We start from the raw sequence: 27,539 nt of genomic DNA, 5'->3' as shown, positions 1-27,539 counted from the left end.
TTTCTCCTGGATGGGTGCCCTCCCACCTCCCTAACAATTACCCCACAGGGATGCTGCACCCCTAGGTTGCTGGAGCTCCCATTCTTGCGATGCTGGAAGGAGGCCATGGATTGTTGGTCATCCTGTCAATATGGCTCACGTTCAGGTTCTATGCTGTGTGTTTTCTTCTTTCTGGAAGAGCTAAAGATAGACTAACAAATATGTCACTTGCTCCTCCTCTAGAGGCCGAAAACGCCACCTACTCTCACCTCAAAAATGTCTATAAAATATTTGTTATCATCTACTCTCTGCCCCAAACTTATAGGCAAATCAGTTTTTGGCCCTAAAGAACTAGAAGGAAAAGAAACACACAAGTAACAGAGAAAGGAGTAGGAAAATAATCTTTAAGGAAAAACATTCAATTACTTCAAGATAAAAATTTATTATGTTTGCTTTCTGGACCATGGATATATCTAGCTAGCTGAAGTTGTCAAGCAGGAGCGGAGGGATTTAACCAGAGGCTGTGTGTCCAGTCACCAGCATAAAGACATCCTCTGCATCACCATCCACACACAGGGCCTTCTGCTAGATGTCGTGCAACACCCTCTATGCTAATATTCATCTGAAAATGGATAATCAGGGTGGTCCATAAGACTGAAAAGAGAAAGGATAGTACATAATACGGATGAAATGACTCTATTAAAAAGCTGGTAGCAAAGTGATTTATATGAAGCTGCCATTAGTGTGAATGTTAAGAAGTTTATTTTCGGACTATTTGTAGAATATGTCTTTCATGAACATTAGTTTATAATTTTTTTTTTTTCAAAATAAAATTTTCAACTTATATTCCCTCACCTGGAATTTATCACACAAACTACACAGGGTCAATTGTTCAAACATAGTCCTCCTCCATATCTGTCAACAGAGCAAAGAGATATTCTGACCTTTTCTATTTCAAATTCTCAGTGAAAGCAGGAACTCATCCTGCATTGTTTTGAATAGAAATAAGCCGCTATATGTTCATCACTAACAAAAAGTTTTGAGGGTTAAATGTTATTGGTAGCAATCACATATCCTTTTAAAAAATGTATTCATTACTGAGTAGCTGCTTACCATATGGAAAATATTTTCTTTGATTCAGACATGTAAATTGTCGTATGTGATATGGGGTTCCATATTCAAAACCCTACAATATGCTAAGGGCAATCTTTAGGTGAAAATCACACAAAATAGAATCAATAAGTGATTCATTAATATTGAATAATTGATTGGTGAGAATTACTGATGTTTGCCACTCTTCCTTTCCTTTTCATGATTTTCTATTTTACTATTTTCCTCTAAACTAATAAAGATATAAACAATGATATCTAAAAATGTTTGAGTTCTTATGATGTGCTGCTGTGCTTATCCTTTTTAATACATTATCTCATGTCTATTACTTGTTAACATCTCCACTGCAGGAAGTGACATAACTTGTTTTGCCCTCATCACATGAGTGCCTTTCTGTGAATCCTAGAACCTTGGAGCATATAGAAAGAGTAAGATCTTTTGTCAGCTATATATTATCCTCAAAGATGGGACTTTCCAACTCAACTCTTACCTTGATTTTTTTTTTTTTTTTTAATGACTGAGTCTTGCTCTGTTGCCCAGGCTGGAGTGCAGTGGCACAATTTTGGCTCACTGCAACCTCTGCTTCCCAGGTTCAAGGGATTCTCCTGCCTCAGCCTCCTTAGTAGCTGGATTTATAGGTGTGTGCCACCATGAATGGCTAATTTTTGTATTTTTAGTAGAGACAGGGTTTTGCCATTTTGGCCGGGCTGGTCTGAAACTTCTGACCTCAAGTGATCCACCTGCCTTGGCCTCCCAGAGTGTTGGGATTACAGGCATGAGCCACTGAGCCTGGCTCTTCCCTTGATTTTTAATCTATCTTCTCTAAAACTTCTTTATACTCCGCATTGAGATTTCCATATTGCAAAAATTAAAGCCAAGAGTTCTATTGCCCACTAAGGGCAAACTTCCTGGAGGCAAAATGCAGTGTCTGGGTCATGAGCAAATGTCTAAAGAGAAGGAAGAAAGAAATTTGAGACAATTAAAGACACTGAATTGACATGATCTAGTGAGCAATTTCATATGGAAGAGAAGAGAATTTCTGGCATGGACACCAATGTTGTTGGAAATGTTTTTTATCTGATAAGGAACTGAGTGGATTTGGAAGAAAAAGCTATAAGTACAGATTTGGAAAAACATTAATCAAGCCACATGGGCAATATCTACTGTCCACTAGGCCACAGCAGAAATGCCAGGCCTACATGAAAGTTGCAGATTCAGCAATAATATTGGCTGCTCTGGAAATTTCCATGGAGTCAGGAGAGCAGAGGCACAGGTTGACCCATGCTGACCCTGGGTCCACTCACCCTGTCAGAGAACAGAGCTCTGGAGTGAATCCAGAAGGAGAGTTCCAGAGAGTTCCTGTCTCACCTCTCACTTGCACTGGCCTCTGTCTCCCTGGTATTGAGGTCACTTTCAACATCCATCTGACATTCCTCCTCTAAAAATAAACTGGGCAACCCACTTTCCAAAGTTACTTACAAATCCATGACAGTATATCGATAATTTCTGTTTAGGCCATCTAGAACTTTCATATCCTCTGATGTCAACTGGAATTCAAAAACCTACCAAAGAAGTAGAAAATTTTTATTCTTAGATTGCATAATTGTCAACTTGGAATAGCCAAGTATATCACACAGTAGGGTGTAGAGGCAATATGTAAAATACTTGATAAGTTTCCAAAAGTTATGAAAGACCATCTCTAAACTCTCAAGTGATTAAAGAATATCAGATAAAGTATAAATCTATTCCTAGATATTATATATTGAAACTGCACAAAACTGAAGACAATATCTCAACTGAAACTAAAGATGGAACGAAGTTGACCTTATGTGTACATGATTGGTTCATGTACTTAGATTCAGAAGAACCTAGAGAAATTTTGAAATGTATAATTTAGACAGTTTGATGGTGATACAATGTGGATATTTGTCCCCTCCTAATCTCATGTTAAAATGTAATTCCCCAATTATGGAAGTGGGTCCTGGTGGGAGGTGTTTGTGCCATGGGGGCATCCCTCATGAATGGCTGGGTGCCCTCCCCATGGTAATGAGTGTTCACTGCATTAGTTCACATGAAATCTGGTTTAAAAAGGAGCCTGACATTTTCTTTTTTTCCCTCTTCATCTCTCGTTATTTGATATGCTTCCTCCTCTGTCACCTTCTACCACGAGTAAATGCTTCCTGAGGCCTCACCAAAACTAAATGCTGGTGCCATGATTTTTGTACAGTCTGCAAAATGGTAAGTCAAAACAACTTTTGGCATATTTTATCTGGCCTCGGGTACTTTATAGCAGCACACAATGGACTAATATGGAAAATTGTTACCAGGAGTGGGACATTGCTAAAAATGTCTGAAAATGTGGTAGTGGCTTTAGAACTGGGTAATTAGCACAGTTTGGAAGTGTTGGGAGGGTTCAGAAGAAAATGGGAAGATAAGGGATAGTCTGGAACTTGTTAGGCATTGGTTAAATGATTCTGACCAAAATGCCGATTAAAAATATGGCCAATTAAGTCTAGGCTAATGAGGTCTAAGATCAAAATAGAAACTTATTAAAAACTGGAACAAAGATCACCCTTGTTACACCTTAGGAAAGAACTTGGCTGCATTGTGTCCATTCCAGGACTTTGTGGAAGTCTGAACTTAGTGATGACTAAGGGTATCTGGTGGAAGAAATTTCTAAGCAGGAAAACATTTAAGAGATAGTGTGACTGCTTCTAACAGCCTATGATCAGGTATGGGAGCAAAGGAATGACCTAACGTTGGAACTTAAAGCTTCCTGAAGCCTCTCCAGAATGAGATGCTGGTGCTATGCTTTTTGTACAGCCTGCAAATTGTGAGCCAAATATAGCTCTTTTCTGTATAAATTGCCCAGCATCAAATATTTTTTTTAGAGCAGCACAAAACAGACTAATACACATGGATATTATTGGATTTCTATATTTCTATATTTGCCCCCATGACACAAACACCTCCCACCAGACCCCACTTCCATCATTGGGGATCACATTTTAACATGAGATTAGAAGGAGACAAATATCCAAATTATATCACCATCAAACTGTCTATAAGTTTCAAAATTTTTCTCTAGATTCTTCCGAACCTTATATGTACATGACCCAGTCATGTACACACACGGTTAACTTTATTTCATCTCTAGTGTCTGTTGAGATCCTCTTTGTCTGCAGCATTATACAGTTTCACATCAGATGTAGAAATACTGAACTCCAAATATATTCATCTGTATTTCCATCTTTGACAAACAGGTATAATGTGAAAAACAATTGTTTTCAATAAAATTCAAGACAGTAATTGTCCAATCCTAATAACATCATGCTCAAAGAACACAAGTAGTTGCTTGAAGAGGGTCTCCGTATTCAAATTGGAAAGAATTTAAATATCAAAAAGATGTCACTCATTGCTAACATAATACTAAATTACTAAATTTTAATGGAATACTCTAATGATACAGAGAACGAGAGGAAAAGAGAATAAAAATGTCATCAATTTAACAATTGATGAATCTAGGTAAGAAGCATTCATTGTATTCTTAGAACATTTGCATAGATTAGAAAGTTCTCAAAAAAAGTTATCCAAAGACTATTAAAAGTATAAGTTTTCTATGAATAAATCTAGGAAAACATACACAATGCCTTAATAAATAATGCTATGTAACTAATTGAAGCATATATTAAAATATCACATAAATAACTGAATATTCATATGGTCTATGGTCGTAAAATTGAAGCATATATTAAAATATCACGTAAATAACTGAATATTCTATGGTCTATGGTCGTAAACTGGAAGTCTCAATCAGTTCTCACCAAACTGATCTGCAGCTTCATAGCAATTTCAGCCAGAGAACAAAATATTAGCCCTTTTGTTGAAGTTGATAATATTGAATGTTATGTAACAGAACACTCATTCAGGACTAGCCAAGCCATTATTATATAAGAGAATAAGTCGGACTTTCTATTCAACATAATCTAGACAGTACAGGAAAGTTAACTCTGAAAGAGGGGAAATGTCAGTGAAGTACTTATGGACACTCAGGATGAAAAATCAAGATAAGTGAGCAAATATGGACTTTTCAATAATTCTTAGCAGGACATTTTAGTATCAAGTGAAGATTATGTATATGTACATTTGTACTTTTATTTCACATATTAAAAATCAAATTACTATCCCAGTTTATAAAAGTACGTTAATACTTTTATAAGATATTAATAGAAAATAGTATATTACTTTGTATTACTATAAAATATAGTAACATATTGTCATGTTTCCAATATAGAAAAAGTCATGATATTAGCAACTACAAGAAAATGTCATAAAGAATTTGACTACATTAAGAATGTCATAAAGAATTTGACTACATTAAGAGTAGAAACTTTTGCTTATTAAAACCACCATAAAGGGAATAAAAATACGGGTACATTTTGGGAGAGGCTATTTCAACAATACATTTGAAGCTCTAAAGAATATCCAGAATATGAATTCTGGATTAATTCTGTAGAGCTCCTTCATTGCCCTGTACACACGTGAGAGCCCAGCCAGAAACAGGACTAGACTGAGTTCAGGTGGAGCTTAGGCTAAATTTCAAACCATGGAATTGTCAGTTAAATAAATGGTTTTGTATTAAACCTCTATGTTGAGAGGTTTTCTTTAATAAGTTTACTTAGTATAATTATGGTCTTCTACACATAGAAAAAGACATGCAACCTAATAAAATACCCAAAGACTTCAACAGGCACTCAACAAATAATTCTAAGAGAATAAATATATGAAATTTATACTGAGTAAACAAGGACATGAAAAAAAATCTGCAATGATTTTTGAAGATTAGAGAACACCTAACCCAACTCGTCACTTCAGAAAATGAAGAAAAGGTGATGTCCCTAGCAGAGGGATAGAGTTAAGTTGCCAATTTTATGTTGAAACCAAAATTCCTGGTTTTGGTCCCATCCTGATTCTCTCCACCCATGCTGCCCCTCCTGTGGTAGAGTAGAAAACCCTTATGCACACAAAGCATTTGTGCATAAGAAATGCCCAGGAAGTGGACTTAGTCCAAGGGTGTCCTGAGAACCTTACAAGAAGCACATGTGTGAAGGACACTGTGTAGGAGCTCTGATGCCCACCCAACTCATCACCTGGATGTTCTCTCTGATCCGCTGCTCATTGTAGCTCTTGGCCAGGACCACAACCCCACGCTGCAGCTGGTAGCGCAGGGCAATCAGGGCTGGGGTTCGTTTGTGCTTCTTTGCTAAGGCACAAAGAACTGGGTCCTCCAAAAGAACTGGGGAGTTCGGGTCCACCCTGGAAGGAAAGCCAGAAATTCTGAAGTCTTGAGGCTGGATTCAGTTTGGTAGGAGGCTCCCTAAACAGACCAAGGTGTTCATTCTGCACAAGAGCCTCTCAAGTGAGGCCCCTGAACAGCAACAGCATCACCTGGGATCTCATAAGAAATGCAAATCATCCCCTTACCCTGACCCATTGAGAGTGAACTCTAGGAGACTGAGTATGCTATAACTAAAATTTTTCATCAAAATGGCATTTTAGGTAAACTTCCTGTTGCTTTTATTACCATAGTTCATGTCGTTGGGTTCCCAGAGCACTATAGGCAACCAGAGCAATGTCTTTTGACTTGCAGAAATCCAGCAGTTTGCTCTGGTTGAGGTAAGGATGGCATTCCACCTGCAGATGATCAAGACAGAAAAGCATCAGATAATTCAAAACAGATATGTAAATATAAAGATTAAAATAAGCTGAATAAAGTATAACATTAAATTTGATCGGAATATTACTGTCAAGTAACGATCATTTTATAAAAATACAGTTTATATTGCTGGTCTAAAAGTATATATAGAAATGTTATTTCTGAGCATAAGCAGCTCTATGAACCAGAGCCAGTTTCTAACAACCTTTGACCACTAGAAGTGCACATGGCCAATTCTAGACTTGGGATAGGTTAAGATTCTGAGCTTTGAACATCAAATTGTGCCAGAATGTAAGAATTTATTTAAAGACTCATAAGGGCAGGTTTAAAAGAAAAAAGTAGTTTTATAGGAATCCCAGTAACATTTGTATAGATTTGAGCATCAAAAACCAATAATGAATAAAATGAATCACAAATTATAGCAAAACAATCCATGTCTTCATAGTGTTGAGTGGTTAAAAGACAGAGTGATCAAAAGTATTTGCCTTCACCAATGGTGATTGATATGTTTTGGCTGTGTGTCCCCACCCAAATCTCATTTTGTAGCTCTCATAATTCCCACATGCGTAGGAGGGGCCCAGGGGAGATAACTGAATCATGGGAATGGGTCTTTCCTGTGTTGTTCTCATGATAGTGAATAAGTCTCTCAAGATCTAATGATTTTAAAAATGGGTTTCCCTGCACAAGCTGTCTCTTTGCCTGCTGCCGTCCATGTAAGATATGACTTGCTCCTCTTTGCCTTCTGCCATGATGGTGAGGTGTCCCCAGCCATGTGAAGCTGTAAGTCCATTAAACTCCCCTTTTTCCCCACTCTTGAGTATGTCTTTATCAGCTGCATGAAAATGGACTAATATGGTAGAGTGGGGTGTTGCTGAAAGATAGATACCTGAAAATGAAGTGACTTTGAAACTAGGTAACATGTAGAGGTTCTGACAGTTTGGAGGGCTCAGGAGAAGACAGAAAAGTATAAGAAGGTCTGGAACTTCCTGGAGACTTGTTGAATGTCTTTGACAAAAATACTGATAGTAACCAGGCTGAGGTGGTCTCAGATGGAGATGAGGAACTTGTTGGGAACTGGAGCAAAGGTAACTCTTGTTATGTTTTAGCAGAAATTAGTGGCATTTTGTCCCTGCCCTACAGATTTGTGGAACTTTGGACTTGAGATGATTTAGGATATCTGGTCAAAGAAATTTCTAAGCAAAGCATTCAAGAAGTGACTTGGGTGTTGTTAAAAGCATCCAATTTTAAAAGGCAAACAGCATAAAAGTTCAGAAAACTTGCAGTCTGATGATGCAGTAAAAATTAAAAACCCATTTTCTGAGAAGAAATTCGAGCCAGCTGCAGAAATTTGCATAAGTAACAAGGAGCCAAATGTTAATCACCAAGACAATGGGGAAAATGTCTCCAAGGCATGTCAGAGACCTTTGTGTCAGCCCTTCTCATCACAGGTCCACAGGGAGGTGTGGAGGTCTAGGAGGAAAAAATGGTTTCATGGGCTGGGCCCAGGGTCTCCATTCTGTGTGCAGTCTAGGGACTTGGTGCCCTGCATCTCAGTCACTCCTGCCGTGACTAAAAGGGGCCAAGGTACCGCTCAGGCCAAGGCTGCACAGGGTGCAAGTCCCAAGTCTTGGCAACTTCTATGTGGTAGTGAGCCTATGGGTGCACAGAAGTTAGGAATTGAGGTATGGGGCTGGGCGTAGTGGCTCACGCCTGTAATCCCAGCACTTTGGGAGGCTGAGGCAGGCAGATCACAAAGTCGGGAGTTTGAGACCAGCCTGACCAACATGGTGAAACCCCGTCTCTAATAAAGATGCAAAAATTAGCCAGGCATGTTGGCATGTGCCTGTAATCCCAGCTACTCAGGAGGCTGACACGGGATAATCACTTGAACCCGGGAGGCGGAGGTTGCAGTGAGCTGAGATTGAACCACTGCACTCCAGCCTGGGCCTGGGTGACAGAGTGAGACTCCATCTCAAAAAAGAAAAAAAAAAAAATTGAGGTTTGGGAACCTCCACTTAGATTTCAGATTTTAGAGGATGTATAGAAACGCCTGAATGTCCAGGCAGAAGTTTACCGCTAGGCTTGCACTCTCATGGTGAACTTCTGCTAGGGCAGTGCACTGGGGTCAGAGCCCCCACACAGTCCCTGCTGGGGCACCACGTAGTGGAGCTGTGAGAAAAGGGCCACCATCCTCCAGACCCTAGAATGGTAGATCCACTGACAGCTTGTACTGTGCACCTGGAAAAGCTGCAGACACTCAATGCCAGCCCATGAAAGCAGCCAGAAGGGAGGCTGTACCCTGCAAAGCCACAGTGGTGGAGCTGCCCAAGAACATAGGAACCACCTCTTACATCAGCATGGATGTAAATAGAGTTCCATTGACTCCTGGATGTGAAACATGGAGTCAAAGGAGATCATTTTGAAGCTTTAAAATTTGCCCTGCTGGATTTCAGACTTGCATGGGTCCTGTAGCCCCCTTGTTTTGGCTAATTTCTCCCACATGGAACAGCTGTATTTACCCAATGCCTGTACCCTCATTGTATCCTGGAAGTAACTAACTTGCTTTTGAGTTTACAGGCTTATAGGTGGAAGGGACTTGCCTTGTCTCAGATGAGACTTTGGACTGTGGACTTTTGATCTAATGCTGAAATGAGTTAAGACTTTGGAAGACTGTTGGGAATGCATGATTAGTTTTGAATTGTGAGGACATGAGATTTGGGAGGGGCCAGTGGTGGCATGACATGGTTTGGCTATGTGTCCCCACCCAAATGTCATCTTGTAGCTCCCATAATTCCCACGTGTTGTGGGAGGGACTTGGTGGGAGATAATTAAATCATGGGGGCAGATATTTCCCATGATGTTCTTGAGATAGTGAATAAGTCTCATGAGATCTGATGGTTTTATAAGGAGGAGATTTCCTGCCCAAGCTCTTTCTTTGCCTGCCATCATTTATGTAAGATGTGACTTGTTCCTCCTTGCCTTCTGCCATGATAGTGAGACCTCCCCAGCCATATTGGGACTATAAGTCCCAGTCTTGGATGTGTCTTTATCAGTAGCATAAAAATGGACTAATACAGTGATCATTACAATAATTTTTTTTCTAGGACATGAATAATTAAAGGGAAGGAGTTAAGCTTTTGGCATATCTGAGAGCAGTAATTGTTTCTTTTCTTGACTTCATGAAAAACATTTTTTCATAATAAAATGTAAAGTAAGAATAGTAAAACTTGTAGTTAAAATTGAAAATAATTACTTTAAAGCCCCAAGGAAAGAACAAATACAATAATACAATATAAAAATGTAAAACATCATTGATATATACTCAATCATCATGTGAAAATTTGCTGTGTAATATAACTTTCCCTCTTGATTATTTCACCCAGCAGATTACTAGTAATTACAAAGGGGAGAACACATGTCTCTGGAAATTAGATCTGGTTACCACTTGTTTAACCAAGTGATCAAAATTAGCATCACTAACTGTGGGACTATCTGTCATTTCATGCTGCCTACTGTGGTGTAATTTCAGGGATACAGCAATGTAGAGGCAGTTTCTCACCAAAAATGTTTAACTTCTATGATATAAAGCATTCAAGTATAACTTCTAACCTACACAAACTTACATTTTAAAAACTTGGAGCAATAAGTTAACTGACCAAAGTACAACAAACTGAAAGTCACAATTGGATTTTTTTTGTTGTTTTTGTTTTCATGATACATCTTTTATTTACTCTTCATTGTTTTATAATTCTCTCCTTAGAGCTCATACACATCTTCTATTAGGTATAATTTCAGGTACTTGATATCTTATTATATGGTATCTTTAAATTTTTTCATCTTCTATTTATGGTTAAAATAGAGGTATAAGAGATCTTTCAATAAAACAATGGGAAATATGAATACTGACTGGATAATCAATGATATGAGGGCATTATTGTTATTTCCTTAGATATAATACTTGCACTGTTATTGGGAGAATATCTTCATTCCTATGCCATGCTTTGAAAGGTCTGTAGAGGTGAGTTGTGATCATTGGAATATATTTTGAAGAGATTCAACAAATACTACATGTATTGATGCAGATATACTCATATATGCCTATATATTTGCCAGGTTGGCAAACTGTCGACAATTTTGGAAATATATGGTAACATGTAGATGTCCTGTATTATCCCTTCAAATTTCTCTAAAATTTGAAAGTTGTCATAATAAAAATTGAGTAAAACTAATATTAAAACCACATTAATTCCTTTTTAATTGAAAATCATGATTTTGTATTATATTACCAAATACATAAATTTTAAATACATGTTTCAACTGTAGACCTGTACTCATTGACTCTAAGTAGTAAAAGAGTAAGAGAACAGAACCATATGCAGAATAAATGCTTCTAAACAGTTGATTTGATGACAGAAAGCAAAGCAGTGCATCAGAATAAGATGTGGGCAGTCACAAGGTCAGCTCAGTGTTCTGCTAAATTTTCCTAGTGTTGATTTCATCCACCATAACTAGTTATCTCCATAAATAGTTAACTTTCGTTTTTTCACTCTTTAAAGTTTTATTTCACTAACTTTGCATCAAATTTCCACAATTGTGTTCTGGTTAATTTACTATACTTGCTTGGCTTCCCAAAATGATAGTACCAAAATATTTGTGGGCTAGGGAGAAGAGACCATTTCAAGCATTACTGCATTTACTCATCTTTCACAAAGCCACAGAGTTGGGCATCTGATTGTTCAATGAAATGAAGCTTTGATAGCACCCAGGAGGGCATACAGGAAAACTAGGCTGTAGACAGTCTTGCATTTGTCAAGATCAGACCAGAGAAAATCTATTCTACATATATAGAAAAGGTATCATATTCATCTTTTTATATTACTGCAATATTTTTCTTTTCATTATCACATCATGGAGTTTCTCAAGTCCTTCCTTTATTTCATGTCCTATGATTGCACAGGTAGGCTGCAAATGCCAAGGAGTTGATGAGCTCAGTTCAACCATTGCTAACAATTTCTCAATTTCTGAGAGACAAGTTCTTCAAGTCTACTTTCTTAGCACCTGTAAGTACAGGGACATCTTTATTTTATTATACCCTATTTTACAAAGTTCAGTTTTGACTTCTTCCATCCTGTTAACATCAACAGTCCACAACAAACACAATGCCATCTATGCATCTTGCATATGGCTTCTACAGTGTTCCTTATTTCTCCTGACCACCTATATCTCAGGAGTGAAAAGTGACTTTTAGAATTTTCCAAAGTTACCTTAATCTTTTCAGTGTTAAATTCTTTGGTGGGTATGGTATTTACAAATTTATTGAATAGCAGCCTGTATAAAACAGTTCTTCCAGCACAGTCCAAACACCAAATAGCAATGTGAAAGGACTGAAATGAAGGCAGGATGGACAAGATAGTAGTTTAGCCAGTTAGCTCATTCCCCCATTTCCAGCTGCAAATAAGTGTCCCAAAACAAAATGCTTTCTTTTTTGTGCTTTAGAACCTCTCTTCCCAGGTGGTCCAGCTATAAGACTCCCGTTTTGGAGTCTAGGTCTAAATGAGGCAACACTGGCAGGCTTTTCTACACGAGGCAGGGGTGGGGGTAGCACGCCGTGTCCTTTCAGCTTATCTCTCCAGCAGCTCTCATAAATGGGTAACTTCCTCTCCCTAACCTGGATGACTTTCATTGTTTCCAGTTAATTTTTAGTACCTGCTCAAGAACTACAAAAACAGAGATGCCAAGAAAAAGCATTCAGACATCTAAACCCTATTTAAACCCGTAGTACCTATCTTCTCTTATTCTCACTCTCTCCTGATTTATTGCTCATCCCATGTTTTTATGGTCTCTATAATTATATACATGTTACTCCACATCATCTTTACCAATCTACTCTCTGGTGGTCTTTCATACCTTAGAGATAAGTCCACCTTCTCCCTGAGTTCTGATTAACCATTTCAGTCCTCCTTGATGAAATTTACCTCCCCCAAAAATGTTACACACAATTTAGCATGAAGGTCTCTGTACCATTTTCCTTAAGACTTCTCCAAGGAGAGGTGCAATTAAGGGTCTTCCGTTTTCTTCTAGACAGATGTTTTGCTTTCTAGAATCTTCTGTTTCACAAATGTAAGTGGAACAAAACAAATGGAAGCCAGGCAGTAGGACAGGAAGATGGACATTGAGAAGAGAAAGGAGAGGAGGCTGAGGGTGTTCACCTGGTTGCAGACAGGCTTGTACTTGAGTCCTGGCTTGTTGAGGATCATCTCCAGCTGCCTGCGGTTGAAGTTGGACACCCCGATGGACTTGGCCAATCCTGCATCCTTACACTTCTCCATGACCTGGGGAGAAAGGGGCTGTGAGGAATTATTTGTGCAGTTGGCTGCAGATTATGATAAATGCAAGACAGAACTGTTAAAGCAACAACTGTTAAGATATGACAATGAAAATAGCAGTGATTCTCAAGAGAAAAAATTACAACAGATAACAAAAGGATAGTGACAGCAAGAAGAATTTGTGTATCCTCTTTAGGAAGCTGGAGAGATAAATGTACATGGAAGGGGAGGGATACCTGTCTTCCCTGTCCCCAGTTTATCTCCTTCATTTCCCGCTATTCTATTTCAGTCATGTATTCTTCCCTACCGCTCAGCAAAACTTCCTTTGTCAAGCTCCTTAATTTCTAGTTCCAATGGTGCATATTCCATTGTTGCATATGAAAGCTGGGGAACAGGTTTACCTCTTCTTGTCTTCCTTTTCTATACTCTGTCCTCCAAGCACTCACCTCCCATGTGGCACAGAGATCCACTGTGTCAAATATTACTTTTCCATTTTCATCTTTTGGTAGTAGCATCTCACCTGGCTGAAGTAGAAGCAGTCATTTTAACGTCACAATTTAACTTCTCCACCCATAGGCATGCTCCCATGTACATTTTAGGATAATAATCCACCGTGAGGTAGGCGCTGCAATGTTCTAGAAAGTGATGTGGGCCAAGTGTTTCACGTACAAAGTTTTAAGGAATGTCTTTAGGAGACAGGCTTCCTTTAATCTCCTACTTCCATTATATATATTAATAACCATTTTACAGGTTTTAATGGGGTTTCACAGTCGACTTTTGTTACTTTTGTCTGATCCTGTAATTTTCTCTGGGGAAATGCCTCTTTGACTCAAACAGCCCTTGATATCCAGCAATAAGGGATTGTATTCTTGATCCAGGTGATACAATAAGAGTTTCTTATCCCCCTGAAGACTTGATAGTCCATGAGCAGGATCATAAACTAAACATGTTCAAATGGAAGTTCTTTTCAATATTAATTTGAAAGTTGTAAGACCCACGGAGGCTCTTTTATGTTAATCACCATGAGCACTGAGCTGCCTCAAAGCTATCATTGCCGACAATCAAAAAGGCTGGGACAAAAATCCAGAAAACCTCTTGGAGTTCATAGATAATTATGGAGAAAAGTTCACATTTTTAGAGTCTATGTCAAATCTTTAAATGTATTCATGGCAGTGACTACCCATTTGCATCATGCAATAAACTCTTTTTTAAATAAACTAGCCTGAGTTTTTTTCTATAAATTTAAAAGTTATGCACAACCGAAATTCATGACTAAGCAAAGCTACAAACTCCATTGTGAAACAAGCCTTAGTGAAAAAGGCAAGGATTCTCAGGTCCTATTACAGTTTCCTTTTTAAAACTCACCCAGAGTGGGTTCCACCAAATCTACTTCAGCTTAAAATGGGGAAAGATAATGGAAACTCACTGTACACCACATGTGCAGCAGTTTTTTGGGATACCACAGCTGCATGGACCTCTGTATCTGTGAACATCCTAAGAGATGGACTCAGGAACCCCAATTAAGACAGAGCCTTGAAGGTGGGCTATTGTTATTTTCTTGAGTTTTTGAAGCAGAGGCTTTGAGGTTGATGTACTGTCTTCTGTTGTCATCATACGTTACAGAAGGAAGGTTTCACTCTTCAATAAAATGGCTTAGGCATTATACTTAGGACTCTTCTCCCATGTAATAATACCTAAACCCTCCTTAGAAGAAGCTCAATTCAACCATCATAAAGGATGGTCATGCTGAGAACAGAAGTTTGATCTCACAAATTCCCTACCTTGAGAGCCATTGGGAAATGAAGAAGATAGAGGTCAACATAGTCCAGTTGAAGTTTTTTCAGTGAGCTTTCCAAGGCTGGTTGGACCATCTGTGGTTGAAAGAAAGTGCACCAAAGCTGCATGGTAAAATAAAGGATTTATGTTGAATAAAAACATGAGCTAGTTTTATTAGTTTGCTTCACCGAATATTTAGACATTTTTCACCATTCCAAACAGACTACCTCTGGCAAAAATTCCCTTTGTTTTATTTTGATATGACCTACCCATATGAAAGCTACTACATATTGCATATGTAGTTGGTACAACTGCTGAACAATGGAATTAAAATTTTCAATAGGTAAAAATTGATATCAAGTAATTCTGATTATCTGAATTGTGTTTGAGAGAAATTATAAAGCATTTGAATAGTCTAATTTTCTCATCCATTGAACCCGATGGGCAAGAATAAGCATTCCTGTTTAGAAACTGAAGAGCAAAAAGTTTTTACATGCTGACATGTGTTGAGCATCATTCAAGATACTTTTGTTATCTGTTGTTTCATACTCATAACATCTCTTATGTTGCATCTCCCTGCCTCCCACACTCTTCAATGAAAAGGACAGTTGAGATTCAGAATAAGATATTGAAGAAAGTCATCTCAGACATAAGAAAAACTAAAATATGATTATAGGTCTCTATGAATCTGTAGTCTATGTTAAACCATCCTGGTCTGAGTTTTTTGTTCCCAGGATTGTGGATTGGAGGCAGTGTTAGCATGCCTCTCCCACTTGGAAAGACAGAATAGTGTATAGAGATTCACACTGCAAACTTTTTTCCAAGAAGCAATGCAGGAACTTAATAGGAAAACTAAAAGAATTCACAGACGCTTTGAAAGAAGTGGCAGACTGCAGCCAACACTGTGAGACAGATGAAAAACTGTAAGTGCCCAGAGTGTGAGAAGGGGAGAAACTGCCTCCAGAATACTCTTCCCCACCAGGGAATCTGAGAATTCAGGCTATGGGTAAGGCCTTAAGCCTACCCAGGCCCAAAGCTGATTTAGGGAGAGGTGAGAAATAAAGTAGAAGCAGCAGTGAGAAGTGCCACAAAGGTATTACCAATCTCCAGCATGGACTGAGGGAAGCCATTTATTTTATCTCACAGGGAACATCAGCGAAGTCAGCCAACCTGAACTTGGGGAGTTCAGGCACATGTCACAGATCGAAAGAAGCTCCTAACTGAATTTCATGATATTAATATTATCTCAAGTGGGAATGAGGTCCTTTGGCCAGAACCCTGGGGGAAAGCAGGAAGTGTGCTGCAGACAAATGCAGCAGCCTGGCACCTGGCCTTGCAGGTGGATGGGGAGGGTCATAGCTTGAAAGCCAAAGTTGCTATCTCCACAGGAAAAGCTTACGGCCCATGGCAAGTCTGAGTTTTGAGCACAGGCTGCTTGGAACTTAGTCCAGTGCTCTTAGCAGAGCACTGTGGGACAGATCTGCCTTGCCAACTGCAGGTGATCTCGGTGAGGCTTACTGCCACTTGCTACTCCCTACTCTCTGTGTGAATGCTTTTGTGCGGCAAAGGCAGTTATGCTCCCCTTTGGAACATTACCCCAGTGGTCTGAGCACCATCCCCTGACCCTCACAGCAGCTGTAGCTAGTCTCCAGAAAGAGTGCATACCTGCCTAACCCTGATCAAACTTGGTTGTGTTCCTCCACCCACCCTGGTAGCTTAACACACAATAAATTTTTAGGAAATTGATGGCCCTGCCCATCACCTGAGAAACCAGAATACCTCCTCAGGGCAACATAAGGCAAGTTCAAATCTCACTGCTACTACCACAGCTGGTGCTCTTTTGCAAGTGCCATCTCTTGCAACCAACACAGTCCATCACAGAATATTCAAGTAGAGTAACACTGCAACCAGGTAGGAGAAAACTTGTGCATGATCTCAGCTACCACTATTGCCTGCAACTACCTGGCTAGCCAGAAGTCCTGAGTGTGTCCATGGGACAAGTTTACTACTATTACAACCAACATTTGAGAAAGCCAGCACATCAGGGCTATCTATAATCAAGGCATCTCACAGAGTCTATGTCACTTCCCTGCCTCCCCCATGACAGCTGGAGCTGGCACCCACTGCTGGGAGACTTGAAAACAGGTCACATAACTGAATCCCTTGCAGATATTCACCAGCACTAGCCCAGAGTGAGGCAACCCCACTACTGGCTGGCTAGACCCAGAATAGTAATAAAAATCAATCACTGTAGTCTGGCTCTCAAGAACTCCTACTCTCAGGGTAAGGGGGAGAGCATCACATCAAGGGAACATTCCGTGGGACAAAATAATCCAGAGAGCAGGCCTTGAGTCCCACATCTTTCCATAGGTGGAAAGTTTCTTTCAGCAGAGACACAATGGCAGTGCTGGGTTCAGTAGAGAAAGTCTAAACCTCTACCCACAACATTCAAGCAGCCTTGGTGCTCATGAAAGGTCTTAGAGAAGGGGTCTTCTTTCCCTTCTTGTCCATCACTGCAGACATACCTAGGGCTTCTCCCAAAGGAGTTCAGCATTGGTCACCTACAGCCAGCCTTCCTGGAACATCTCAGCATGACTGCATCACCACAGGAGGAGCACTTCCCAGGTTCAGACTTGCATGAGAGGCAGTCATGATTTCTCCCTACTTTTGGAACATCAGCATTCCTACAGATGAAAAGTGGTGCCTGTCTGATCTCAATATCCAGAACACTGGGATAAAAGAGAGGCTGGGAGGTGGATAGCTTTCCTGTTAGCCTGGCAGGTGAGCTGAGGTAGCTCCCACCCTTCACCCTGATAAGATACTGAGTCCAATTGTGAGCTCTCTCTACTATCTTCATCAAGGCTGGGACCTCCGCCCACCATTGGGTACTGCATTTAGCAAGCTTCTTTGGCTACAAATGTTTCCTATCCAGAGATACAATCTCTACTGGCCTGGGATGATATCCTTGGTTGGGAATACTCAATAAATAAATTTAATATAAAATACTGGGAAAATTGAATAAATAAAAAATGCACACAACAGGAGAATGAGATGAGCTTTCAAGAGACTGCTGCCATTCCAATCCCATAGGAGACAGTGAACCTGCCCACATGCTGAGTATGTAGATACTACACCCAGCATCTGAGGAAGCCATGATACAAAGACTCCATATAACCAAGGAACTCATAAAAGTCTTCATATCTAATAGCACTAAGGATCAAATTAGGCTACTATAAAGTATAAACATTACAGTCAGATCCTTAAAGGAGAAAAAAATACAAAATAAATAAATTCAAGAACAATTAGAAGAAATAGTCTATCAAAATGGTAAGAAACCAGAAAAGTAATCATGGTAACATGACAAAATGTTATTTTGTTACCCAAAATCCAGGAGTCACCCAAAACACTCCCAAAACATCACACTGGCTCCCCAGCAATGGATCCAAACAAAGATAAAATCTTTGAAATAACAGTTTATGAATTCAGAAGGTTCATTAGTAAGCTACTCGAGGAGATACCATAGTAAAGTGAAAATCAACCTAAAGAAATGTGAAAATTCAGGATATGAATGAAAAATTTTCCAGGGAGATAGCTGTCTCTCTCACACACATACACACAAAACCAATCAGAGTTTCTGGAAATGAAAGGCACATTTAGTGAAATACAAAATGCAGTGGAAAGTTTCAACAATAGGACAAGTAGAGAAAAGAATTTTAGAGCTCAACGAGAAGGCTTCTGAATTAACGCAATCAGACAATGATAAAAAAGAATCAAAAGAAATGAACAAAATCTCCACAAAATAGGGAGTTTTGTAAATAGCCAAACCTAAGAATAATTAGTTTTCCTGAGGGAGAAGAAAAATCTAAAAGTTTGGAAAATTTAACTGAGAGAGTAATTGAGGAAAACTTTCCTGGCCTGGCTAGAGATTTAGATATCCAAATACAAGAAGCTCAAACAACCCCTGGGAAATTCATTGCAAAAATATCACTACCAAGGCACAAGGTCATGAGGCTATCCAAAGTCAATATGAAGGAAATAATTCTAAAAGCTGTAAGACAGAAGCATCAAATAACTTATAAAGAAAAATCTATCAGACTAACAGGAGGCTTCTCAGCAGAAACCCTACAAGCGAGAAGGGATTGAGGTCCTATCTTTAGCCCCCTTAAACAAAACAATTGTCAGCCAGGAATTTTGTATCCAGCAAAACTACATTTCATAAATGAAGGAGAAATAAAGGGATTTTCAGACAAATGCTGAAGGAATTTGCCACTATCAAACCAGCACTACAAGAAATTCTATAAGGAGTTATAAATCCGGAAACAAAAGCCTCATTATGCACCACAGTAGAACCTCCTGAAAGCACAAAACTCACAAAGCCTATTAATAACACAACAACAAAAAACCAAAGTGTATAACAACTAAAATGATAAATAGAACAGTGTCTCGCATCTCAATACTAACATTGAACATAAGTGGCCTAAGTGCTCCACTTAGAAGATACAGAATGGCAGAATAGATAATAAACCACAAACCAAATACCTTCTGTCTTCAAGAAACTCACCTAACACATCAGGATTTGTATAAACTCAAGGTAAAAGGGTGAAAAAAGAGATTCCATTCAAATGGAAACCAAAAGTGAGCATCAGTTGCTATTCTTATATCAGACAAAATAGACTTTAAAGCAAAAATAGTAAAAAAAAAAAAAAAAGACAAGTCCATTATATAATGACAAAGGAATCAATCCAACAAGAAGATATTACAATCTTGAATTTATATGCACCTAACACTGGAGCTCCCAGATTTATAAAACTATTACTACCAGACCTAATACATAAGGTAGCAGCACAATAATAGTGGGGGACTCAATACTCTACTGTACAGCACTAGTCAAATAATTGAGACAGAAAATCAACAAAGAAACAATGGATTTAATTGTACTCTTAAAAAATGGACTTAACAGATGTTTATGGAACATTCTACCCACCAACTGCAGAATATCCATTCTTCTCATTAGCACATAGAACATTCTCCAAGATAGACCATATGATAGGCCACAAAACAAGTCTCAATAAATTTAAGAAAATCCAAATTATATCAAATATCTTCTCAAAACTAAGTGGAATAAAACTAGAAATCAACTCTGAAAGGAACTCTCAAAACTACAAAAATACATGGAAATTAAGTAATCTGTTCTTGAATGTTTTTAGGTTAACAATAAAATAAAAATGATAAGTAATTTTTTGAAATAAATGATAATAGTGACACAGTTATCAAAACCTCTGGGATACAGCAAAAGCACTGCTAAGAGGAAAGTTCATAACATTAAATGCCTACATCAAGAAGTCTGAAATAGCACAAATTGACAATCTAACGTCACACCTCTATAAACTAGAGAAAGAGGAAGAAACTAAACCCAAAGCTAGCAGCAGAATAAAAATAATGACTATCAGAGCAGGACTAAATGAATTGAAATTAAAAAATCACAAAAGATCAATGAAACTAAAAGCTGGTTCTTTGAAAAGATGAAAATTGAGACCGTTCGTGAGATTAACCAAGAAAGGAAGAGAGCAGATTGAAGTAAGTGCTCAATTAGAAATGAAACTGGACACATTACAAACCATACCACAGAAATACAAAACAATCATTTGAGATAACTAAGGACACCTTTATGTGCACCAACTAGAAAATCTAGAGTAAATGGATAAATTCCTGGAAACATGCAACCTTCCTAGATTAAATCAGGGAGAAATAGAAACCCAGAAAAGACCAACAACAAGCAGCAAGATTGAATCAGCAATAAAGAATAGCCAACAAAAAAGTCCAAGTTCAGGTGGATTCACTGCTGAATTCTACCAGATGTTCAAAGAAGAATTGGCACCATTCCTACTGAAACTATTCAAAAATACAGAGAAAGAGGGAATCCTGCCTAAATTATTCTATGAAGCCAGTATCACCTAATACCAATACCAGGAAAGGACATAACAAAAAAAAAAAAAAAAAGAAGGAAAAGTATAGACCAATCTCCCTGATGAACGCAGATGCAAAAATCCTCAAAATACTAGCTAACCAAATCCATCAGCACATCAAAAATATATCATGATCAAGTGGGTTTCATCCCATAGGTGCAGGGATGCTATAATATATACAAGCCAATAAATATGATATATCACACAAAGAGAATTAAAAACCAAAACCATATGATCATTTCAATAGATGCAAAAAAGCAATTAATAAAATCCAACATCCATTTATGATAAAAACCCTCAACAAACTAGGCATAAAATGCATATATAACAAATCCATAGCCAACATCATACTGAATGGAGAAAAACTGGAAGCATTCCCCTAAAAACTGGAACAAGACAAGGATGCCCAATTTTTACTACTTCTATTAGACATAGTACTGGAAGTCCTAGCCAGAGTAATCAGGCAAGGTAAAAAAATAAAGGGCATCCAAATTGGAAAAGAATAAGCCAAAGTATTGCTGTTTGCCAGTAATATGATCATATACTTACAAAACCCCAAAGCTTCATCCAAAAAGCTCCTCTGACAAACAAATTCAATAAAGTCTCAGGTTACAAAATCAGTTTACAGAAATTAGTAGCACTGCTATTCACCAACAACAACCACGCTGAGAGTCAAATTAAGAATTCCATTTACAACAGCTGCAAATAAAATCCCTAAGAATATGCTTAACCAAAGACATGAAAGATCTCTACAAAAAAATACAAAACACTACTAAAAAGAAATGATAAACAAATAGAAACACATCCCATGGTTATGGATAGAAAGAATCAATAGTATAAAAATGGCCATATTCTAAATTCATATGGAACCACAAAAGGGCCTCAATAGCCAAGGCAATACTAAGCAAAAAGAAGAAATCTGGAGGTATTACATTACCAGACTTCAAATTATACCACATGACTATAGTTATACAAACAGCATGGTACTGGTATAAAAAATAGGCACTTAGATCAATGAAACAGAATAGAGAACCCAGAAATTAGGCCAAATACTAATCTTTGTTCGACAAAGCAAACAATAACATAAATTAGGGAAAATAACCCTATTCAATAAATGGTGCTGGGACAACGGTTAAGCCACATGTATAAGAATAAAACTGGAAGCCATCTCTCACCTTATGCAAAAACCAACACAAGACGGATCAAAGACTTAAGTCTAAGACCTGAAACCATAAAAATTATAGAAGATAACATTGGAAAAACTCTTCTTTACATTGGCCTGTACATTGGCCTCAGCAAAGAATTTATCTCTAAGACCCCAAAATGCAAATGCACAAAAAGCAAAAATAAATGGGACCTAATTAAACTAAAAAGATTCTGCACAGCAAAAGAAATAATCATGCAAATAAACAGACAACCTACAGAATGGAAGAAAATTTTTGCAAACTATGCATCCAGCAAAGGACTGATTATCCAGAATCTACGAGGAACTCAAGTCACCAAGATAAAAACAAATAACCCTGTTGAAAAGTGGGCAAATAACATGAATAGACATTTCTCAAAAGAAGTATACAAGCAGCCAACGAACATATGAAAAAATGCTCAACCTAACTAATAATCAGGGAAGTACAAATTAAAATCACAATGAGATATCACCTTCTGCAAGAATGGTTATAATTAAAAAGCTGAAAAGACAGTAGAAGTTGGCATGAATGTAGTAAAAAGAGAATGCTTTTACACTGCTGGTAGGAATGTAAATGAGTATAATCTTTATGGAAAACAGTATGGAGATTCCTTAAAGAACTTAAAGTAGATCTACCATTTGATTCAGCAATCCCAATACTGGTATCTACCAAAAAGAAAGAAGTCATTATATATAAAAAACACATACCCACACATGTTTACAGCAGTACAGTTCACAATTGTAGAAATATGAAACCAATCCAAGTGCCCATCAACCAATGCATGAATAATAAAAATGTGGTATATATATATATACATCATGGAATAGTGTATATATAGAAAGGAATGAAATAATATATTTTGCAGGAACTTGGAGTTTGAGGCCATTATTCTAAGTAAAGTAATTCAGGAATGGAAAACCAAACACTGTACATTCTCACTTATAAGTGGGAACTAAGCTACGAGGATGTATAGACATACAGATTATATAATGAACTTTCAAGACTCAGTGTGGGTTAGGTTGGGAGTGAGGTGAGGGATAAAAGCCTACATAGTGAGTATGATGTCCAGTGATCGCCTGACAGCTTCACTTAAATCTCAGAATCACTAATATGGAATTGATTCATGTAACCAAAATCCACTTGTACCCCAAAACCTGTTGAAATTAAAATATGAATTCATAAAATAATTATACTGATCTGAGCTGAGGCTCAAAACCTAAAGTAACTTTCAAGTAGTAAATTTGAACACAACAATGATGAGAAAGGCATCATCATTCTCTGCCTTTTATTTTAGTTTTAATACATGAATATGTGTGAATAAATTGGAACTAATAGGCACAATTCACCCACAACTACTGAACCAGTTACAGAATTGTCATCTCCACACAATCCCATTAAATACATGTGCATACATGCTCATCATAGACACAGTACCTTTGAAGTGTAGAATATGTCTTCTCTCTTCACACTGCCATCTGCAATCTTGCTTCGGATGGCCAGTCCAACTTGCTCCTCATTATCGTATAAATAAGCAGAATCAATATGGCGGAAGCCAGCTTCTATTGCTAATTTGGTGACCTCCACAGCTCTGTTCCTCGGAACCTGAAAGAGCAACGAAAGGTAGTATTAGATGATCAATGTGCTTGAGAGGTAGTGAAATAGGAAAAGTTCCCTTGTCCTCACAGGGTGTGCGATGGGAGTGTGGCTCACTTCTTAGTGCTCTGCTGCTCAGACCTCTAGGGGAGCATACAGATGGGGGCAGGTTGTGGGGCTCTGACCCCTTGACAGTGTCTAGGTGTGGATGTTTACAGCTCCTGAAGCCCCAGTTGGCATGTGTTACAGGGTGCTCTTTTAATTTTGTTCTTTAAGTTTTGCCATCTACAGGCTTGTGTTAACCAGCTCAATTAGACCCTCTACCTTGTGGCAAGGACAGAGGGCTTTCTGTATCCGGAGTTCTTGCTTTGGTGTACCGGAAGGATCGGATCACACCTGGGCTTGGAGAATGAGTGCAGGGTTTCATTGAGTGGAGGTAGCTTGGGGGGAAGTCAGAAGCGGATGGAGTAGGAACGTTTTCCCCTAGAATCTGGCTGCTCAGCAGCCTGGACTGTCTTCTGACTGCCCCAGCCAAACTCAGCGTCATTCTGCTGCTGCCAGTAGGTGGCCCCCTGGTGTGCTGGTGCCTTTTGGTGCCTTTCTCTAGATGTCTAGCCGCCTGTGTGTTCCTCTGCTGATGTGCTCCTCTCGACATCCAGCTGCCTGTGTGTTCCTCTGCCGACGTGCGCCTCTCAAAGTCCATCCGGTTCTGTCTCCGCCTTGCTAGAATTTGGGGTTTTTATAGGCACAGGATGGGGGCGTGGCAGGCCAGGGTGGTCTTGGGAAATGCAACATTTGGGCAGGAAAACAAAAATGCCTGTCCTCACCTAGGTCCGTGGAGGTGGAGCCGTAGCCAGGGACCACGTCTTCCTCTAGCCAGCACTTCTCTTCCCGCTTTCTGTATCATTTAAAGGGACCACGCTCTTCCCTTCCCAGCACATCCCTATCAGTAGTTCAGGCACCAGCACTGACCTTCACAAAAATCACATTATCCTCGTGTCTTGGGTTGGTTCTATATGTGGGGTGATAAACCCATCCCAATTGGCTTAAGTCTTTCCTGGTTAGTAATAAAGATTGGGTATCCCTGGAACTCTTCAGTCCCAGGCACTTACTGGTTAATCACTAGCATGGAGTTTCCCAACAACAACCTCAGATTCAGTCATTTGTTGGAAAAATTAACAGGACTCAACTTATAAATAGTTATTATTATTTGAGACAGAGTCTCACTCTGTCACCCAGGCTGGTGTAAAGTGGGACAATCTTGGCTCACTACAAAATCTGCCCCCACCCCCACCTTCTTCACCTTGGGCTCAAGTGACTCTCCCACCTCAGCCTCCCAAATAGCTAGGACCACAGACAGGCACCAAGATGCCTGGTTAAGTTTTTGTATTTTTGGTAGAGACGGGATTTCCTATGTTACCCAGGCTCAAACTCCCGAGCTCAAGGGATCCACCTGCTTTGGCCTACCAAAGTGCTGGGATTACAGGCATGAGTCACTGCATACACACTCCTAATTATTTTTAATATAGTGAAATTAACACATGGAAAAAGGCACATGGAAGAAATTATGGTAAGAATACCGTGTAAGTTCCTATGATTCGTCTCTCAGTGATGTTTCAGGAAACACACTGACTTCCTCCAGCATCACATTTTGGCAACATAGGGGAAATGTTGACTACAAGGGATGCTATTTGGAGACTCAATTCCCAAGATTTTAACTGGGTGCTGGTTAAATTGACCCAGTCTGTATAGCACACACCAAACTTCCGGTCTTGTAAAGAAAGCAGGTATACAGAAACCCCACACTTTGTACAACCAGTTAATTATAGATGCTACCCTTATCAGTTAGGAAGGGGTGAGAAATTCAACTTCTCAGATACCAGCCAGGCTCAAACTTTGAAAACAGGTGGCAGTCTATTGTGTTAACTCCTTTCTACACAGCCATTAGCCATTCTGTGTGCATGACAGAACTAAATACTAGGAGAAAAGACATATACTCCAAGTACGTAGATTTATACCCAAGAAATTAACTGCAACCTGTGAGAGATTAGTAAGGTACGCTTTATCCCTAAAAAATAAGACCAACTCTTTTAGGAATGATATAATTTCAGTGAAATTTAAAATTATTGACTTATCTACCAAATTTGGATAAAGATTTGAAAGGTATATTTTTTAAATGACAAAACCGTAAATGAAACAATTTTCTATTTTAATATAAGCATTTCAGAAGCTTTCTTTTTCTAGTGAAATTAAAAGGAACTAGATGCCAGGTCTCACTACCTTCCCCTGATACCAACCCTGATCCTCTCTTTGCTGTGCAGGCACTCAAGGTTTACCAAGGCTAGAGCTTCTGTGTTGTGCTTTTCCTTACTTCCTCTTCATGCCAATTTGCATTACAAAGTGAGCCACTCCTGTCGATGGTCTTCAAGGTGTTTCTCTGTGAATTCTTACAACGTATAGTTGATCAAATTTAGACACAAATTTTATGTGATTACTCCTTATTAACACACTTAGTAGTCTTCGAATACAAGTTTTCTTCCAATGTAAAATAGCTCAGTCTAGAAAAAATGTCTCCATTTTGCCCACTTCCGTTTCAGAGGACCACCCCTATCATTTTGATACAAATCTGATGCATATTAACACGGACCAAAAATTTAAAATTTTTCTTGTGAGGTTCTAGGTTTTCCTTAGAATAAAGTTATTTTTCCTTTCAGGTAATTTTCCTAGAGGTGAGAGTTGTCCAGGGTTTTGTATTAAGTCCAGGACCAGTATTACTGTGTCATGCTCAAGGCCGCGCGGCAGCTCAGCAGTACTCTCCCAACAGTTTTCATACACCCCATCTTTAGGTGCTGTTACCACAAATGTTTCTTTTGATCACGTCTAGTAGAAGAATAAAAGATTTCTTCAACCACAGAAATAAATGGAGAAACCATTCTCACTGCAGTCATCTCCTAGAAAGGGAACTGCCAGGCAGTGTTCTTCACTGTTGAGTTTTATATATTCTGCCAAGCTGGACAATACACAGAAACAGCATATAAAAACAGTGTACAAAATAAAAATAAGCAGTAAATTACCGTATGACAGACCTCAGTGCAAAACAAACATTGACTACCTTTTCTCTTTGAACATAGAATAGCTCTAGCCCAGTAAGACAGACCAGGTGAGTCACTCAGGGTAACAGAAACACAAAGCTGAACAACCCAGGTCATCGTCCACTTATTCTAGCTTTGCTCTTTTAAATGCTCAATGCTGAAAATGTGATTATTACCTCTGGAGGTGCATAGGTGCCAAATCCCAATACCGGCATGAAGTGACCATCATTTAGCTCCACACGCTGATATTTGGGATCCATTGCATGCCACTTCTTTCACTAAGCAGATCCTGTTTCCTTCAGCAACATCTGGCATTTATATTCAGGGGTTATGTAAAAAATGGGCAGGCAATGCTGCACTGCTCCCTGGGGCTAATCAATGGCATGTAGGAGGAAGCAAGTGATGGTGTATTACACAGGCTGTGAAGAAAATTGAATCTGGTTCACTTGTTTCTTATCAAAGAGAATTTTTACGTACATTATTATATAGTCAAAATATTTTTTTCTAAAGTGAAATTTTCTATTCAGAATCAATCAGTCTCTCTCTCTCTCTATCTATCTAATAAACTCATCCAACAGATTTATAGAATGATTGGTGATCATGTTAGACTATAAAATACCTCCAGCTACAAATCTCGTTTTTGTTCATGCCATGATGATATCCCATCTTTATCTTCTGTCATTTGAAATAATCAACCATCTTACATCTTTCTCTCAGACAGTATTCAAAAGAATGGCCAGTGAGCATTTTTTTTAATGGTGACCCTCAATAAAGAAATTAAACAAAACCAAAGAAAA

The 27,539-nt window shown here is 38.7% G+C and overlaps 1 protein-coding gene and 1 pseudogene across 2 annotated transcripts; both read right to left on the bottom strand.

The window, feature by feature from the left end:
• Positions 1–410: 410 nt before the first annotated feature.
• AKR1C4 (aldo-keto reductase family 1 member C4) lies at positions 411–27,034 on the bottom strand. Of its 2 annotated transcripts, none has more exons than XM_054437106.1 (9): positions 26,919–27,034; positions 23,492–23,659; positions 14,913–15,029; positions 13,578–13,655; positions 13,015–13,137; positions 6,674–6,783; positions 6,240–6,405; positions 2,569–2,651; positions 411–633 (listed from the first exon to the last, which is right to left on the bottom strand). In XM_054437106.1, the coding sequence occupies exons 1-9, from the start codon at positions 27,000–27,002 to the stop codon at positions 591–593; spliced, it is 972 nt and encodes a 323-aa protein (XP_054293081.1). In that variant the 5' UTR covers positions 27,003–27,034; the 3' UTR covers positions 411–590. The 2 variants fall into 2 exon arrangements, with proteins under 2 accessions (XP_054293081.1, XP_054293082.1); XM_054437107.1 differs by having other exon boundaries at positions 411–601.
• Positions 11,199–12,710, bottom strand: LOC129045211 (ADP-ribosylation factor-like protein 4A; annotated as a pseudogene).
• Positions 27,035–27,539: the final 505 nt, after the last annotated feature.

Source organism: Pongo pygmaeus, chromosome 8, assembly GCF_028885625.2.
Source record: "Pongo pygmaeus isolate AG05252 chromosome 8, NHGRI_mPonPyg2-v2.0_pri, whole genome shotgun sequence".
Taxonomy (NCBI): Eukaryota; Metazoa; Chordata; class Mammalia; order Primates; family Hominidae; genus Pongo; species Pongo pygmaeus.
This window is presented reverse-complemented; position numbering and strand designations above follow the sequence as displayed.